Genomic DNA, 16,040 nt, shown 5'->3' on the forward strand with positions numbered 1-16,040 from the left:
CTGCAAATGTGACCCCTCATCCTGGCATTCAGGAAGAGCTGTTGGATCACTGCTGCCAATTTAATATTTCATTCATTCGTTCTGTTAACGGGGCCGCGTGTCTGTTTGGAAATAAGCCCCATTGAGTCCAGTAGGGTTTACTCTCAAATAGGATTGCATCCCTTAATACTATATATTATTTGACTTTCTGTGTGAGAAACAACGGTTCTTAAGAGACCCACCACGAGATCATTAGTGAAGCAGTAATATACGTTTATTCTACGTTCTTGCAAGAGCGGGGGTCCACAAGGTAGGCACACTCAAGCAACATCGGTACAGTTCGTTTATTCTACCGCCCGTCGCTTCGTTCCCTCCCCTGTTTCCTCATTGGTCGAGTACTCCAGGGTTTACAACCTATCCGTGCCGCCTATTAGTATCCCCGGAAGTCCCGCCTCTGTTTACATCTCCCGCTACTCATATTTTAGCTCCCCCATACTCATATTTATTATTGCCCATATTTTGTATATTTCTCTCTCTTCTTGCCATCTCCCCTCCTATGTCAACAGACAGAGCAGAACTTAACCGCAAACTGTCGGTGTCGCACCTGTTTCCTGTTTTGCATCTATTCTATGTTACCTTCCTTGCCCTACTTAGCTACATCTCTTACTCCCCTTCTAGCAGTTAACTATAATCTACACAAAGTCATATAAAACATTCTGTAAAAGCAACACATTTTGTACATATCACATCTGGACAACATTAATAAATGCATTTTATTTTATTTTATTTTGCCCTGTTAAATCCAAAGGACTCCAAGGCACCTTCGTTCTAGGAAAGGAGAGGGTTAAACAAACCTCATTTCTCCTATCTTGTCCCTTCTCCTTTGCCGTACAGAAGGCGGGTCTCTCAAGCTTTTTCTCCATTGGCTATCTTAGCTGTCGCTCCAGTTGACGGCGGAGTAGGAGAGGCTGATCCGCATTCGGCTCATTGGATAGACGTTCCCTTGCCCTGCGTAGGGACGGTCAGCGGCCTTCAGTCGAGGAGCACCCTAACAGATCGCTGATTGGACATTGTCGCTGTCGCTCAGCTGATCCGCGCGTTCGATTGGGCCAATCGGTGTTGGACGACATCAGCTCCGCCCTACAGCAGTGCTGGCCAGGGGCGGCTTCCGGGAGCGAGGATGGCGGCCGATGCCAGCGCCGTTGCAGCGATTGATGCGGCAGGTGCGGGACTGGGGTGGAGGGAAGGGGACCCAGGAGTCCGAGCCCCTCGGTGCCAGGGGTGGAGGGACCCATCTGTCCAGACAGCATCCGAATTCTGCAGCATAGACCCCAGTCTTCATCCACAGGCCAATCCTGTGCGTGTTTACTCGGGAGTAAGTCCCATTGTGCTCAATGGGATTTACTCTCCTATAAGTAGAGTGAAGAAGGAACTATCTTTTCTGCCTTTCTCATAATTCTTTTTGTGGGGGTGGGGAGGGGTCACCGTATTGAAATTGACTGGGAGTAGATCAATGGAGGGAGGCAAAGGAGAGGCCTCCTCCTCCTCCTCTCTCTCTCTCTCTCACTCACTCACAGAGCAATTAATTTATTATTATTATGAAATGAAATTAATCTGCATTGTTCAGAGCATTGGTGCCCATGCGCTATTTGACAAATCTGAATATCCCGAAATCCAGAAGATTCAGTGTTCTGCCATCTGCCCTCTTGGATGGAAAGTATAGAAAGGAACCCCCATCATGAACAGGTTTGTGAAAATTCGACATTGCTTGGGCTATCCGTACCAACCAAGCTCTTCTCTGGCAGTAGAAAGTGCGATGTTCACAAAACTGCAAGCAGCCTTCAGCCCGAAATGACACACATGCAGCATGAAATTGGCCTCCTCTTCAATTCATCATGGCTGCACCCTGGCTGCTCTGTTCTGTGCATCCACTTCTAACCTGACTGCCATATGTCAGTGTATGGTGTCCAGCAATGACCAGATGAACAGTTTGCCCGTGTGGAATGTGAGAAGGGGAAACTGAGGGTCGCATTTTATTTTATAAACTGTTTATAAACTGTTCTGTTGATAGGGATTTTCATTACTCTTTTATTACTCCCAATTTTACAGCGCATTTCAGATAAACATTGATTTTTACTTGGCACATTTGTTGGCAGACATGAACCCACAGGTTACGGCAAAAATGGCTAGTTTCTGTGCTGCTGTCATTGTATGCCAGAAATCAATGACAAATGATATCATGTAGGAATCCATTAAGGTGTAATCTTGGGGTTTGGTTGGTTAAACGCATAGATTTGTAGCTCTGCATACTGATGGCATTCTTTTATTCAGTGCTGATTTCACATATTTTATATGGTTCTGATTTTTATTCATGCTGTGTATACATTGGTCTGTGACCCAAACAGAATGTTACTTAGTTACTTACTGATTATAAAACTTAAAATGCTTGAGAAAGATAGAAGAACATTAATTGACTCAAAGTGTGGAATGTTGTAATTTGTGGGCCTGGTGAAGGCTGCCTAGCTTAGATGGTTGTAAAAGGTGAGTGAAATGAATGAAAGAGGAGGGATCTGTCAATGACTTTTGGCCCCGATAGCTGAAATAAAGACATCCTGACTTTAATATTGTGCCCCCTTTCTTCTCTCTCCCCCCACCTTCTGGATGGAAGGTCCTACCCTACTGTGGATTTTGGGTTTTTATGCTCCCGTCGCATCCTTTGCCAACCTGATGCCCTCCATATGTTTTGGACTACAGCTCCCATCAGCCCCAGCCAACACAGCTGTTTCACACCAGGGCTTCCCCAGCCTTGCCTGAAGATGCTGGGGGTTGAACCTGGGACCCCTCTGCATGCCAAGTATGTGCTATACCAGCTAACTATGGAGACTCACTTTCCTCCTCCTTCTGTGTCTGTCCAGAGAAAGCGCGAGGGAAATACGCCGCGCTCTCCTTCGCCACCATCGCCATCGTGGTGGGGCTGCCTCTCTGGTGGAAGACGACGGAGACCTACCGAGCTTCGCTGCCTTACTCTGAGATCGCCGAGTTGGACACGCTTCGGGTTAGAATGCAGCCTGCCCCTTCTCTCTGTGCTGCCTCCCCCAGGACCCCTGGCGAGGAAAAAACCACCTCACAGCCAACACTAGCAAGATGATGGCCAGCCTTCGCCACCCTGGCACTCTCCAGTTGTTTTGGACTAGAATGGCCAAGTGGGGGAGAGTGCTCTTGCACTCAAGTCCTGTTTTTGGGCTTCCCACTGGGGCATCTTGGTTGGCCACCGTGGGAACAGGATGCTGGACTAGACGGGCCTTTGCTCTGATCTAGCAGGCCTCTTCTGAGATTCTTAATTTAACGCTAAGGAAATGAGCCTGGGGCTAGTGTACTCCTTCCTCCAGAAAGCAGAAACATCTGTGTTTAAACTAACCAAGGTTTCCCCAGATTTGGATGTAACAGGAAACTAATAACTGAATGCATCCTATCTCCTCTGCCTGCAGGGGGAGCCTGAGGCTCATTTGCATTATGCTGAGCTATAGTTTAGCGTTGCATCTAAACCGAGTTGAAGTTTGTCTGGGCGAGTTGGAAGAGGGCCTGAGGGTACCCTGCTACTGCTAACGCTATGCTTTTCGGATTCAGTTCCAGCTGACAGTGCCCATCTCGGTCGTGTTTGCCAAAGGGTCCCTGCTGGGAGACCAGGAGCGGAAACTCCCATTTAGAAAGACACAGGAGGTGGAGATCCCCTTGCACTGTAAGTTGGTTTAATACTGTTCCAGGGCCTGCCTCTACGTGTGAACATGCATCGCTGTGTGTGAACACTCTCTCTCTCTCTCTCTCTCTCTGTGTGTGTGTGTGTGTGTGTGTGTGTGATAAACCATTGTGGCTGAGGCCAGTCTTCCTTGGGCGCGGTCAGGTTTTCATCTTTTGATGCTGAGCAGCGAAATTGTCTCTGTCGTTACACTTTGATGCGAACTGCCGGGGTCCACCTGTGCGCGCCTGGGCTCCATCTGTAGTTTAGTTTTTGACCAAGAAAAGTTTTCAGGGCAGTTTATGTAGAAAAACAGGGCAACAATTAAATCATTCCCACACCAGCCGTGACAAATATGTTTGGGGGTTGGGGGGGGGAGGAGAAAGAGAGAGAGAGAATCACCCGAGATGTGTGAGAACATTCAAGGGGCCCTGCAGCAGGTGGGTCAGACCAAAGACCCGGCTAGTGACCTGTTCTTGCAGTGGCCAACTAGTCACCCCAATGAACAGCCCACAAGCAGGATGTGAGGAAGCCACTGTGGATTCCCAGCGACTGCTATTCAGAGACACACAATCCTGAGAGCTGCTGCCAGTCAGAGTAGAGCAAAATATTTTTCCTCCCAAGGACCACTTGAAAATTGCTGTTCTCTTGGCAGACGATTTAACTATTTTTCCGCTTGTAGCAACCGTAATGTCCTGTATGATTCTAATTGTGGTCTTACTGATTCTTTTAATTTCTTATATAGCATTTGATTGTATTGCAGTTTGCATTGCGTAGAATTCAAATTTAATTACAATAAAATGCAATCAAAGAAGCAATACACATACAATTAAAACCAATATGAATATTTAATGTGGACATGTCGCAGACCCCCTGAATGAAGCCAGTGGTCTGCCGTTTGGGAACCCCTGGCGTGGATGATGGCCTGACATGGTATAAGGCAGCTTCCTATGACTGTCTCACCCACTGTCTCGTCCCTTCAGCCAAGACCAGCGTGACGTCCCGCTACGAGGTGTCTTACCGCCGTGCCACTTCTCAGGAGGAGAAGGCCTTGTCGCAGGCTTCAGCCCAAGGTAATGATTTTGATAAGTCAGATGAGAGTAGCTGGGTAGAATTCAAGGTGTAGCTGGACATTGTGTATCACTCATTGGGATGGAAAGATCTGCCTGTTTCGGTTCTCTCAGTCTCTCTCCAATGTTAAATTCAGGTCTCTACATTTCTACAGTGATCTGCAATTAAAAGAAAAATCCTCATGAAAATTGTCCACCAGTTTAGTGCAAATTTCTCCAAATAAACACATTCTTGCAAGCCATTTCTCATCATTTCATGCCTTCTTGCATGTTATTGTCACTCATGTGTTCCTTTTTATGCACACTTTCCCCTGATACATGCATTTTTGTAAATGTTGTTTAGTTGGCGAACTGCACCCCAAAATCCTAATAAATGTGAATTCGAAGAATGGCCGTGTTTCGGTTCCCATATTGTTTCGGAAAGCGCAAATTTGAGAAATTCTGCTTGAAATGCTTGATCAAGCTTAGCCGACGCCAAGATCACATTACCTCAGTGTTAGTAGATCTACACTGGCTACCAGTGGTTTACCGGGCCCAATTCAAGGTGTTGGTACTGACCTTTAAAACCCTATACGGTTTCAGCCCAGTTTATCTGAAGGACCGCCTCCAGTATCACCAATCAGGCCGCCTCACAAGATCAGCCACACAGGACCTCCTCTCGGTCCCACCAGTCAAAACAGCTAGGCTGGTGCGGACCCGGGAGAGGGCGTTCTCAGTTGTGGTCCCCACCCTCTGGAACTCTCTCCCTTATGATCTTCGACATGCTTCCTCCCTGATGAGCTTTCGCCGAGCCTTAAAGACCTGGCTATTCAGGCAGGCCTACAAGAACCTTGGGGTGGATTCGCTTTTTGTTGTGTTTAGATGTTTTGATATTGGATGAATTGTATATTGTATTTTAATTCTGGTTGTCAGTCGCCTAGAGTGTCCGTTAAGTCGGACAGATAGGCGACTAACAAATAAAATTTTATTATTATTATTATTATTATAAACTGAATCGAAATTCTCACCCATCCCTAATCACTCAGGCATGGGTAACAAAAGGAAGACTGTGCCGTTTACTTCAGATAGGCTCAAGGTGCGATCCTGTCTAAGAGACATATTGGCTGAGGATTTTTGAATGAGTGCTGTGGGCCTTACCCCCTCGAGTCATTTCTCTCCTTCCATCCTCCTGGACCAGAATCCTCCACAAGAGACAGAAAGAGAAAGCCAGGAATCAGTGGCCTTTGCAAGACCTCTTCAGCCGCCCTGAAATAATCATAATCATAATAATCAGAATTTTCATCTGTGAATCATTTCCTCTCAGGCTACCCCAAACTATTTAACTATAATAATGTAGATAAAACAGTTAAAACAATCACATATATATAACAATTAAAAACAGTTAATATAATTAAAAACAGTCAATCCAGTGTCAAACCACAAGAGCACATAAATAAAATCAATCCAAACCCAAGGCAGAAGGCTTGTTGAAAGCGGAAGGCCTTTAGAAGGCCAGTGCCAGAAAGACGATAGAGAAAGTGTCTGCCTGATGGGAGGCGGTTTCAAAATAGAAATGGGGGGTGGTATTTGTTGGAAGGCGGGCCTGTTGGGGTGGGACATTGCCTGTGGATAGTGGGGGGCTCCTTAGAGCGTCACCCCTTCTTCTTGTTCCAGAGGCGGATGACCAGCTGCTTCCGATGCAAGGGGCCACAGCCGGCTCGCTCACAATATACGTGATCCTAAGGGATTCTTTTCTCCTACCACAGGTAGGCTGCTCCTCTCCCCGTCCTGGGAAAACAAATCCCTCTCTGGAAATGTGGGTGCTTAAATTATGGGATGAAATGTATAGGGTTGGTTGTCTGGCATCACTTTGGGGGGGTGTTAGTAGGTTTTTGAGAGGCTTTGTTTATTCATTTAGCAAGATTTATAGGCTGCGTAAACAAAAATCATCTTGAAGTGGTTTACATAAAATGATGATTAAAAAAATAATTAGAAACAGCACTAAAAAACTGTAGTTTCATACATACACGCCCCCCCTGATCTCTCATGTCATGTCATGGGGATTATGTGCATTATGTAAAGTCACTAGATTGTTTGATCTCTAATCACTGTATTCCACAGACTGGTTTTGATGTGCTCTTTTCATTGGTGGTGTTTTGCATATGTTTAAAATCAATAACATATTGATTCTAAATAAATAAATAAACTTAAAAATGGCAGCTCTTTGGTGCTCAAGGATAAAAGCCAAGCAGAAGAACCATTCTTTCTGAATTATTCACATACACAACAACTGTTTACCCAATGTTGTTTCTGCGGTTCAATAATCCCTTGCCATTGTTCTTAAAGCTAAATCAGTTATTTGTCAGTCACTTAGCAAGATTTCAGTCCTACTTAATCAAAGATTACCTTTAAGTGGTTTGTGTGAAACGATAATTAAAAACAATTCACAATTGCAGTTAACAGACATGAGTGGGTTTTTATGGAAAAGGGCCTAAGAATCAAAGCTGCTTAGGTTTTAAATTACATTCTTTGTCCTGTCAAGCTATGTCTATAAAAAATACCCTGACTCTTTTTTGACAGCAATGATGGGGAACCTGTGTGGCTGTCCAGATGTTGTCGGACTACAACTCCCATCATCCCATTGTCCAGACTGCCTGATGGGACTTGAAGTCCAGCAACTTCCAGAGGGCCACGGGATCCCCACCCTTATTATACAATATTTGACCAGTCATTTGACTAGATCAGGGGTTGCCAAACTGAGGTCCATGGACCCCTGGTGGTCTGTGAGCTTCATTCAGATGGTCTGCGGTGTGTCTGCAAAATTACAATTAAACATCCTACAGCATCGAGTGCATTAAAATTGCTAAACAACAGGCAGAAAAATCATTAAGAGGTCCGCCAAGGCCCTCAACAATTTTCAGGTGGCCCATGAGGGGAAGTGTTTGGGGATCACTGGGCTAGATCCTTCCCTCCCTTTTTTTTGAACTGGCCAAAAGGTTCACATTTTATGCTCATGTCTGTGTGACTCATGTGATTTGGGCCGACTTGGAAGGATTCTGGAGCTCCCGTTGCTCACTGCCTCTCTCTGCAGGAGGTTGCCGTTTACATTGGCAAGCACCGCAGCGCCGTGATGAGGGCCCCTCGGGGCACAGAAGACATGCTGGCGGCTGTGGCCACCCAAGTCCAAGAGGTGGCCCATGCCATGTCCTTCACTCCGGAGTCCATCGCAGAGGCCCTCTCTGACCGCATCCCCATAGGCCAGCCGGGCACCGAATGGAAGCGCCCTTTCAAGTCCAGTTTGGGTAAAGATTGGGGTAGATTGGGGGTGGGAGGAATCTTTTTTCAGCCAGTTTTGGGGGCGGGGCCATAGGCAAAATGTGGGTGGAGCAATGGAGTATGTGTCTTGTAAACATGTATCCAGCTAAGTTTTACTCATTGAAATTAATAGACAGGAGGGGGGGTTAGGTTTTTTTAATTACTTTTGCAATTTCATTAAGAAGATTTTAAAAAAGGAAGAAAAGACAGGCAGAAAAGACCCTGTCAGCTCACATTAACAAAACATTTGAACATCTATGCATCCATTTTTTATTTTTATTATTTATTTATTACATTTATATACCGCCCCATAGCTGAAGCTCTCTGGGCGGTTTACATCGATTAAAAACAATTGTTTAATTGTATAACTTATATACCACTTAATATAACAAAATCTCTTAAGCGGTTCGCACAAATGACAATAACAAGATCACAAGCAAAAAGTAAATACAATATCAAAATGCAGTAAATATCCCATAAAAGAGATGAGGAGCAAATTAAGGGCCATAGAAGGCCTGATGAAGCAGGTAAGCTTTTCGGACAGCCAAGCCCACCATTTTAGTTTTCACGTATGGTTCAATATATGGCATCCAAATGTGTGTCCAGACAAAACTGGTGTTTATAGAAAGTATGCTCAAATGTAGGCAGCGCTTTTAGGTGGTGTCGTGGTTAGAGTGCTGGACTGGGACCTTGAGAGACCCGGGTTCAAATCCCCATTCAGCCATGAAGCTCACTGGGTGACCTTGGGCCAGTCTCTCAGCCTAACCTACTTCACAGGGTTGTTATGAAGATGAAATCAGGAGGGGGAGAACCATGTTTGGATTCCACCTTGAGCTCCTTGGAGGAAATATGGGATATAAATGTCATAAATGTATAAATGTCATCGGTTCCAACCTCCCACCCCGCCACTGCAGGGTACGAGATCACCTTCAGCTTGCTGAACCCTGACCCAAGCGCGCACAGGGTCTCCTGGGACATCGAGGGAGCCATCGAGCGCTACGTGAAGCCCCTGTTGGGGAAACTGAGCATGGTGGCAGAATTCTCTGTGGACTCTCAGGTGAGCATTGGCCGCAAGCGACAGGGATTATTGTTTATTTATTTATTTAGTATCCTGCCCTTCCTCTTAGCAGGAGCCCAGGGCAGCAAACACGGCACTCAAGAGATGGCCACTGGATGGTAGCAGGGAACGCCCTATCCTGCAAGGCGGGCTCACTTCCACTTCTTTTCCTCCCTTCCTCCCCACCCACAGATTCTGTACTATGCCGCGCTGGGGGTCACGCCCCGCTTCGACGCAGGCTCCTCCGGCTACATCCTGAGTGCATACAGCCTCCCACACGTCATTAATCCCGTGGAAGCCAGGCTGGGTGAGTCCCCGTGCGCACCCTCTCTCAGCCCAGGGGTGTATAGTTACTGGTTCTTTCTGGGGGGAGCCACTGGTCGGGATCCCCGAAGCCCTTGCTGCCCTCCCTACAAGCCAGGCCAAGTGCGCCAACAGGGTAACATGCACACACAGGCTGGGGTGCAACTTTGGCCCCTTGGACATTCCCACTGTGTGGAGGAGAGCCTGACGGGTTGCTGCGTCTGGGTCCAGGACGTCCCTCTGCAGCCTTCCCCCAGCGGATCACTTGTTGATTGTGAGGTTCACTCCTCTACCCTTACTTATGCGACTCTTATTATTGCCACTGCATTTATATCCCGCCTTTCCTCCAAGGAGCTCAAGGTGGTGTACAGACATGGTTCTCCCACTCCCTGATTTACCCTCGAACAACCCTGTGAGGTAGGTTAGGCTGGGAGAGTGGCTGGCCTCAAGGTCGCCCAGCGACCTTCCTGGCTGAGTGAGGATTTCAACCCCGGTCTCTAAGGCCCTAGTCCAACCCTGGGGCTTAGTTCGCTGACTCGAGCCATTTGGGCAAGGGCTTTCTTCAGCCATGGCAGGTAGACAAATCCCTCGCCCATAGGCCTAAAACAGCCTTGTCCAACCGGGGGCTCTCCAACGGTTTTGGACTACAACTCCCATCAGCCCCAGCCAGCATGGCTCCTGATGTCTCTCTCTCTCTCTCTCTCTCCCCCCCCCTCTGTCTCTCTCTCTCTCATTGCTTCCTTATAGGATCCAGCGCTGCCTCACTCTACCCCGTACTTAATTTCCTGTTGTACGTGCCGGAGCGCTTGCACTCCCCCCTCTACATCCAGGACAAGGACGGGGCTCCCGTGCCAACCAATGCTTTCCACAGCCCCCGCTGGGGCGGGATCATGGTGAGGAGGGGGCAGGTGGCCACAGGCTCCTCCCACATGTGCGTCCCAGGTCCATAAAAAAAGAAAATGCATCTTGGTGTCTCTTTTTGGAGGGGGAAGGGTGATGCTTTTTTGGGGGGGGGGAGCCCTCAGGCTGACTGGGAAGAGGGCAGACATTAGATTCTTTGCTTTAATGTCGTACACGGCTTAGAGATTTTAAAAATATTAAGTGGTGTATCAGTGCCTTTAACTGAAGAATACAGAGATGGACATACTGTTCCCATTCATGGTATTTTTGCTTGCGTTAACTCGTAAGTCTGTTCCACCTTATTCTTGTATTAATCTGCAATTTAAAAAAAGTTCTGTGCAAAAATAATAAAAATTTCCACTTTTAGGCTGCTGACTATCTAGAGATCTCAAAGGGGTTTACACCCACACACACATTAAGTACAAAAACAATGTGGAACTATTTACGTTAGAAAACAAACCAAAATACATAAACAGCGTCCATATGCACAATTTTAAATACACAATTTAAAAAACTTTTCCCTAAACACATATTGATACTTTTTATTTATAAAGGTTATTATTAACAACTGCCAACTCATTAAAAAAAATCATGGCAGTCTACGATAAATAGAACGATTAAAACATTAAATCGTAAAACACAGAACAAATGCTTTTTATTTTATTTTATTGAGGTGGTGAAATCCAAGAGGATGTTACGTTCTGATCCACGCATCTGGTGGGTCGGGTCAGTTCCTATTGAAATCCCTCAATTGCTGGCTGCAGGCCTGAAGGGAGAGTCCCAGCGGGATGGCTGTCAGGGAGGATGATCACTTTGGGAACACAGGAGGCTGCTTTATCCTGAATGAGACCATTGGTCCTTCTAGCTAGCACTGTCTACCCTGACGGGCAGCATCTCTCCAGGGTCTCAGGCAGTGAATCGTTCTTTCTGGAGATGCTCTCAGGGACTCAACCTGAGACCTTGTGCATACCAGGCAGGTGCACTCCCGCTGCGCTACAGCCCATTCCCACTTGATCTTAGCCAGTGCCTGTGGGGGTTGGTCCCCTTGTGGGTCCTGCAAGGACTCTTGAGATGTGATCTCTTGTTGCCAGGTGTACAACGTCGACCCCGAAGCAGCCAACGAGACCTTGCTCCCAAGGAGGGTGGATGTCGACATGGTGCGGGTGATGGAGGTGTTCCTGGCTCAGCTGCGGTGAGTGCGCCTATAACCCTGGGATGGTTTAGGAACACACAGAAAGAAATGGGATTGTTTTGTTGTGCATGTGAATTATGGATGTTTATGGGAGAAGGGCTGTAACTCAGTGGCAGAATGCCTGTTTGGCTTGTGGAAGGTCCCAGGTTCAGTCCCTGACAGCCTAGGGTCTTCTGCTAAAAAATAGGAATGGCCTGCCTTCGAGTCGATCCCGAATTATGGCGACCCTATGAAGAGGGTGTTCATGGGAAGCGGTATTCAGAGGGGGTTTCCCATGGCCTCCCTCTGAGGCTAGTCCCCAGCTGGCCAGGGCCTGCTCAGCTTGCCACAGCTGCACAAGCCAGCCCCTTCCTTGTCTGCCACTGCCAGCTGGGGGGCAACTGGGCTCCTTGGGACTATGCAGCTTGCCCACGGCTGCACATGTGGCAGGGCACGTCACCCCTGAGCCACTCACTGAGGGGTGATCTTTAGCTGGCCCTTGACACCCAGGAGACACGAGCAGGGATTTGAACTTGCAGCCTCAGGACTCCCAGCCAGGCTGTCCTCCCCACTGTGCCATACCAGCTGTTTCTTCTGCTAACAACACTGAACTAAATGAAAGCTAAAGTCAGCTTTCTGTGTTCCTTTTTAATTCAGCCATTTATTTGGAACTCGGAGGACTAGAACATTGGTTTTAAAAGCAAGGGAAGGACCATAGCTCAGTGGCAGAGCATCTTTGCATGCAGAAGGTCTTGCTTCCATCCCCAGCGGCATTTCCTGGGGATTCCCTCCTGTCTGGAACCCTGGAGAGCTGCTGCCGGTCAGTGCAGCAGATAACGCGCAGTGGGGATGACTTGGTATGGGCAGCTCCTGATGTTCCAAGTCATTGCAGAGTTTGGTGACGTGCTTTTGTTTTTAGCCTTTGTATTTTGCCTAGTTGTACACCACTTTGATGGGCTCAGGCTGTAAAGCAGTTTATAAATTTGTAAAACAACAACAATAAATCCAGCTATTACTGTTGCTGTTAATTTCTTACCCACTTTCACCATAAGGTCCCAGGGCAGGTTACAACAATGTAAAAATGCAATATTAAAATGAGTTAAAGCAATTTACAGCCAGAATAGGGTGGGTGCTAAAAATATACATTTCAGGTGTCAAAGGCCAGGGTAAAGATATTAAGTAATAATAGTGAAAATAGCCTCGGTGCGGCAAATCCTCAAACTCTCGGTATTTTACCCCCCGCTTCCTGGGCCTCCTCCTCTCCTCAGGTTGCTGTTTGGGATCTTGCCTGGGCCGCTGCCAGGTGGGGCCATCCTGGCAAATCCTGGGAACGAGGGTCTCTCCGACTGGGAGCTGGACCGCCTGCTGTGGGCTCGCACGGTGGAAAACGTGGCCACGGTGTCCACCACCCTCACTTCCCTGGCTGAGCTGCTGGACAAGATCAGCAACATTGTCATCAAGGACGACGTGGCTTCTCAGGTATGGGGCTGGCTCCGGAGCGGAGGGGAGGGGGCTGGCAAACCCCCTCTTTCTCCCGGCCGACTTGAGCTTGTGTTAGTTCCTCTGCTGCTCTTCTCCTGCTGCTGACCTGTGGTCCTTTTCCTAAAAAGGAATGCAACATTCTAGACCTCAAGATTCTAATTAAAGGAGTCGTTTAAATGGGAAGCTGCTTTATGTTGAGTCAGACCATTCGTCCATCTAGCTCAGTATTTGCTGCACTGACTGGCAGCAGCTCTCTAGGCTTTTAGACTGGGTTTTTTTTCCCCAGTCCTACCTGGCAGTGCCACTGGGGAGTGACCCTGGGACCTTCAGCATGCGAAGCAGGGGCTCCATCACCGAGTCAGACCCTGGTCCCTTTAGCTCAGTGTTGTCCACACTGATTGGCAGCAGCTCTCCAGGGTTCCAGGCAGGGAGTCTTTCTTTGGCGCTACCTGGAGATGCCTTTGGGGAGGAAATCTTCTGCATGCCAGGCAGATGCTCTGCCACCACCGAGCTGCAGCCCAGCCCACCGAAACAGACGGATGCCTTTGGGTCCCGACAGCTGTGCCCTTTTCACACCTAGGTGTACCATGCCGTGGAGTTTGCCCAGGAGGCCATAGCGGAGCTCAGCCGGGGCCACTTGGACTCTGCCTTCCAGGCCAGCAAGGCTGCCATCACGTCCTCTGAACGGGCCTTTTTCGACCCTTCCCTCCTCCACCTCCTCTACTTCCCCGATGACCAGAAATTTGCCATCTACATTCCCCTCTTCCTCCCCATGGCCGTCCCCATCCTCCTGTCTCTGGTGAAGATCGTCCGGGAGATGAAGCAGAGCAAGAAAGGAACGATAAAAGTGGACTGAGACCCTCCTCTTCCTCCTCGTCCCGGCCGCCGTGGACATCTAGCACAGGCGGTGACGGAGGAGTCCGGAGCGCATGGAGCATGGGTGCATCTCTCTCTTCTGGGGAGGGTTGCTGCAGCCTCATCTTGACCGGTGTGTGTGTGTGTGGGGGGATAGTCTGCAGCTTCTGATCTTCACCAGCCTCTTTACAGGGTCTGCAACAGGATTCAAGGGACGGTAGAGAAGAGTCTGTGATAGGTTGGCGATCGTCTCCCATTTAAAGAAGAATATTAACAGTGTTTTGGGATTTATTTCCCTGCCAGTTTGTGTGTGCGTGCATGTTTTAAAAAACAACCTCAGAATTTCCCTTTTGCAGGAAGAAGCTTAGTGATGGTGCCTTGGGGTGTAACATGCCTTTCCTGTCGTTTCCGCCCCCTCTCCCCTAGCCATTCCAGGGGTGGTGCTTTCCCCCCTCGTGATCTTCGCTGGCAAGGGAGGCACCGGCTGGGCTTTTCATGTGCCATGCAAAGCTTGAGCCCAAAGGCAGTCCTGCCCTTCTCATCGGCCAGGGGTCCCCCACTCTACCTGTGTAAAAAGGACGCATTTGGATGTTCAGTAAAAGTCGGGTTGGATTGAAAGGTGCCTCCTCCTTTGGGTGAGCAGGGCAGGGGCTGTTTGTGGGAGGTTACGGGGGACTGAGTCAGGGTGGAGACCTGGTGGGTGGTCCTGCAGATGTCAAGAACATCCAAAGAGCCTGGCTACTGGATTGGGCCAAAGGGGGCCTCACAGTGGCCGACCAGGTGCCCCTGTGGGAAGCAGGACCCGAGCGCAACAGCAACTCTCCCCACAGGCGATTCCTCCGAGCAGTCGGTGTTCAGAGGCACACTGTCTCCAACAGTGGAGGGAGAGCCATTGTGGCTAGTAGCCATGGATAGCATTAAAGGAAGCTGCCTTCTACCAAGTGAGATCCTTGGTCCGTCTAGCTCAGTATTGTCTACACTGACTGGCAGCAGCTCTCTAGTTGCAGAGCAGAGTCTCTCTCAGCCCTGCCTGGAGATGCCATTGGGATTGAAGTATGCAAGCAGTGGCTGTGCCACCAACGTAGGGCCCGTCCCCCGTTACTTTCCATGAATTTGCTAACCCCCCTTTTAAAGCTATCCAGGCTGGCGTCCGTCGCAACATCCGGTGGCAGCAAGTTCCGCAGTTTAACTCTGTGCTGCGTGAAGAGCCCCTTTTGCCTCTCCCCCAGCCAGCATGGCCAGTGGCCAGCGCTGACCGGAGCTGGGAGTCCCAACAGCACCCAGAGAGCCACAGATGTTCCAGTCCAGGGGTTTGATAGATTGCCATTAGCCTCTTTAAAAAAAAAAAAAAGTTCAAAAGCAGCTGTTTGCTCTAGCGCAGTGCATGATAAAATCATGCACAGTAAACAAAATGGAGCAGAAGGCCTGGTCCTCCCTATTTTAATAAGTATTTTAAATGTTTAATAATATTTTAATAAGAAACACAGAGGGAGAAACTGCAGGTAGCATGCCAAGATTGGAGCTGGACAGGTAGATCACACCTGCCCACGTTTATTCTAAAGGAACCTGCCATTGGAAGCCACGGGGGGGGGCATGGAAGCGTCTTTAATCATATTGTCCTTAACCTGAAAGGAAAACCCAGTTTTGGCCCTTCGTGCTGCAATGTCAGGGAAGGTGCTCGTTGGGAGGATTTTTAATTTTAACACTGTATTGCTACTTTTATATCAAACCTTTCCTCCGAAAGGCTCAAGGTGATGTACATACTCCTTCCCCTCTGCTCGCCATTTTATCATCACAGCAGCCTTGCGAGGTAGGTTATTGGGCCAAGGGATGGTGACTGGCGGCACAAGGGTTGGAGAATAAGCTCTAATGTGGGCAGGGGCAGAGGCTCTGTGCCCCCCCCTGCTGTTCACATGCGTACATGAGCAGAGCCTGGCTGTGAGATCAGGCCGAAGGGGTCACAATCTAGTCTAGGGCCAGCTCTAGGAGAAAGAGTGCCCTGGGCAAGGAGTGTCTTTGTGTGTCAGCTTTGCAGGGCCACCCAGAGGGTTTATGGGGCCTGGTGCAGGTGTGATGTTAGGGCCCCTACAGGGACCCCCAAGCTGGGGCCCACATGCAAGAATTATTGCATGCACGACTACATGTGAGAATTATTGCATGCAGCTCCCCATGCTGAACCAAGCAGAATGGTGC

The 16,040-nt window shown here is 48.6% G+C and overlaps 1 protein-coding gene across 1 annotated transcript; it reads left to right on the top strand.

Annotated features, from left to right (window-relative positions):
* The first annotated feature begins 1,096 nt into the window (after window positions 1–1,096).
* PIGS (phosphatidylinositol glycan anchor biosynthesis class S) lies at window positions 1,097–14,465 on the top strand. Its single transcript, XM_061605131.1, has 12 exons — window positions 1,097–1,202; window positions 2,895–3,034; window positions 3,607–3,718; window positions 4,699–4,788; window positions 6,439–6,530; window positions 7,856–8,066; window positions 8,994–9,136; window positions 9,329–9,443; window positions 10,187–10,332; window positions 11,431–11,531; window positions 12,779–12,989; window positions 13,573–14,465. The coding sequence occupies exons 1-12, from the start codon at window positions 1,160–1,162 to the stop codon at window positions 13,846–13,848; spliced, it is 1,680 nt and encodes a 559-aa protein (XP_061461115.1). The 5' UTR covers window positions 1,097–1,159; the 3' UTR covers window positions 13,849–14,465.
* The last annotated feature ends 1,575 nt before the right edge of the window (window positions 14,466–16,040 follow it).

The sequence above is a fragment of the Rhineura floridana genome, chromosome 21 (genome assembly GCF_030035675.1).
Source record: "Rhineura floridana isolate rRhiFlo1 chromosome 21, rRhiFlo1.hap2, whole genome shotgun sequence".
NCBI classification, from domain to species: domain Eukaryota; kingdom Metazoa; phylum Chordata; class Lepidosauria; order Squamata; family Rhineuridae; genus Rhineura; species Rhineura floridana.

Excerpts from the sequence above, each read along its gene's own strand:
- PIGS (XM_061605131.1), top strand. The coding sequence starts at position 1,160 with ATGGCGGCCGATGCCAGCGCCGTTGCAGCGATTGATGCGGCAG. Across the intron at positions 4,789-6,438 it reads GTCGCAGGCTTCAGCCCAAG|AGGCGGATGACCAGCTGCTT; the intron begins GTAATGATTTTG and ends TTCTTGTTCCAG. Across the intron at positions 6,531-7,855 it reads ATTCTTTTCTCCTACCACAG|GAGGTTGCCGTTTACATTGG; the intron begins GTAGGCTGCTCC and ends CTCTCTCTGCAG.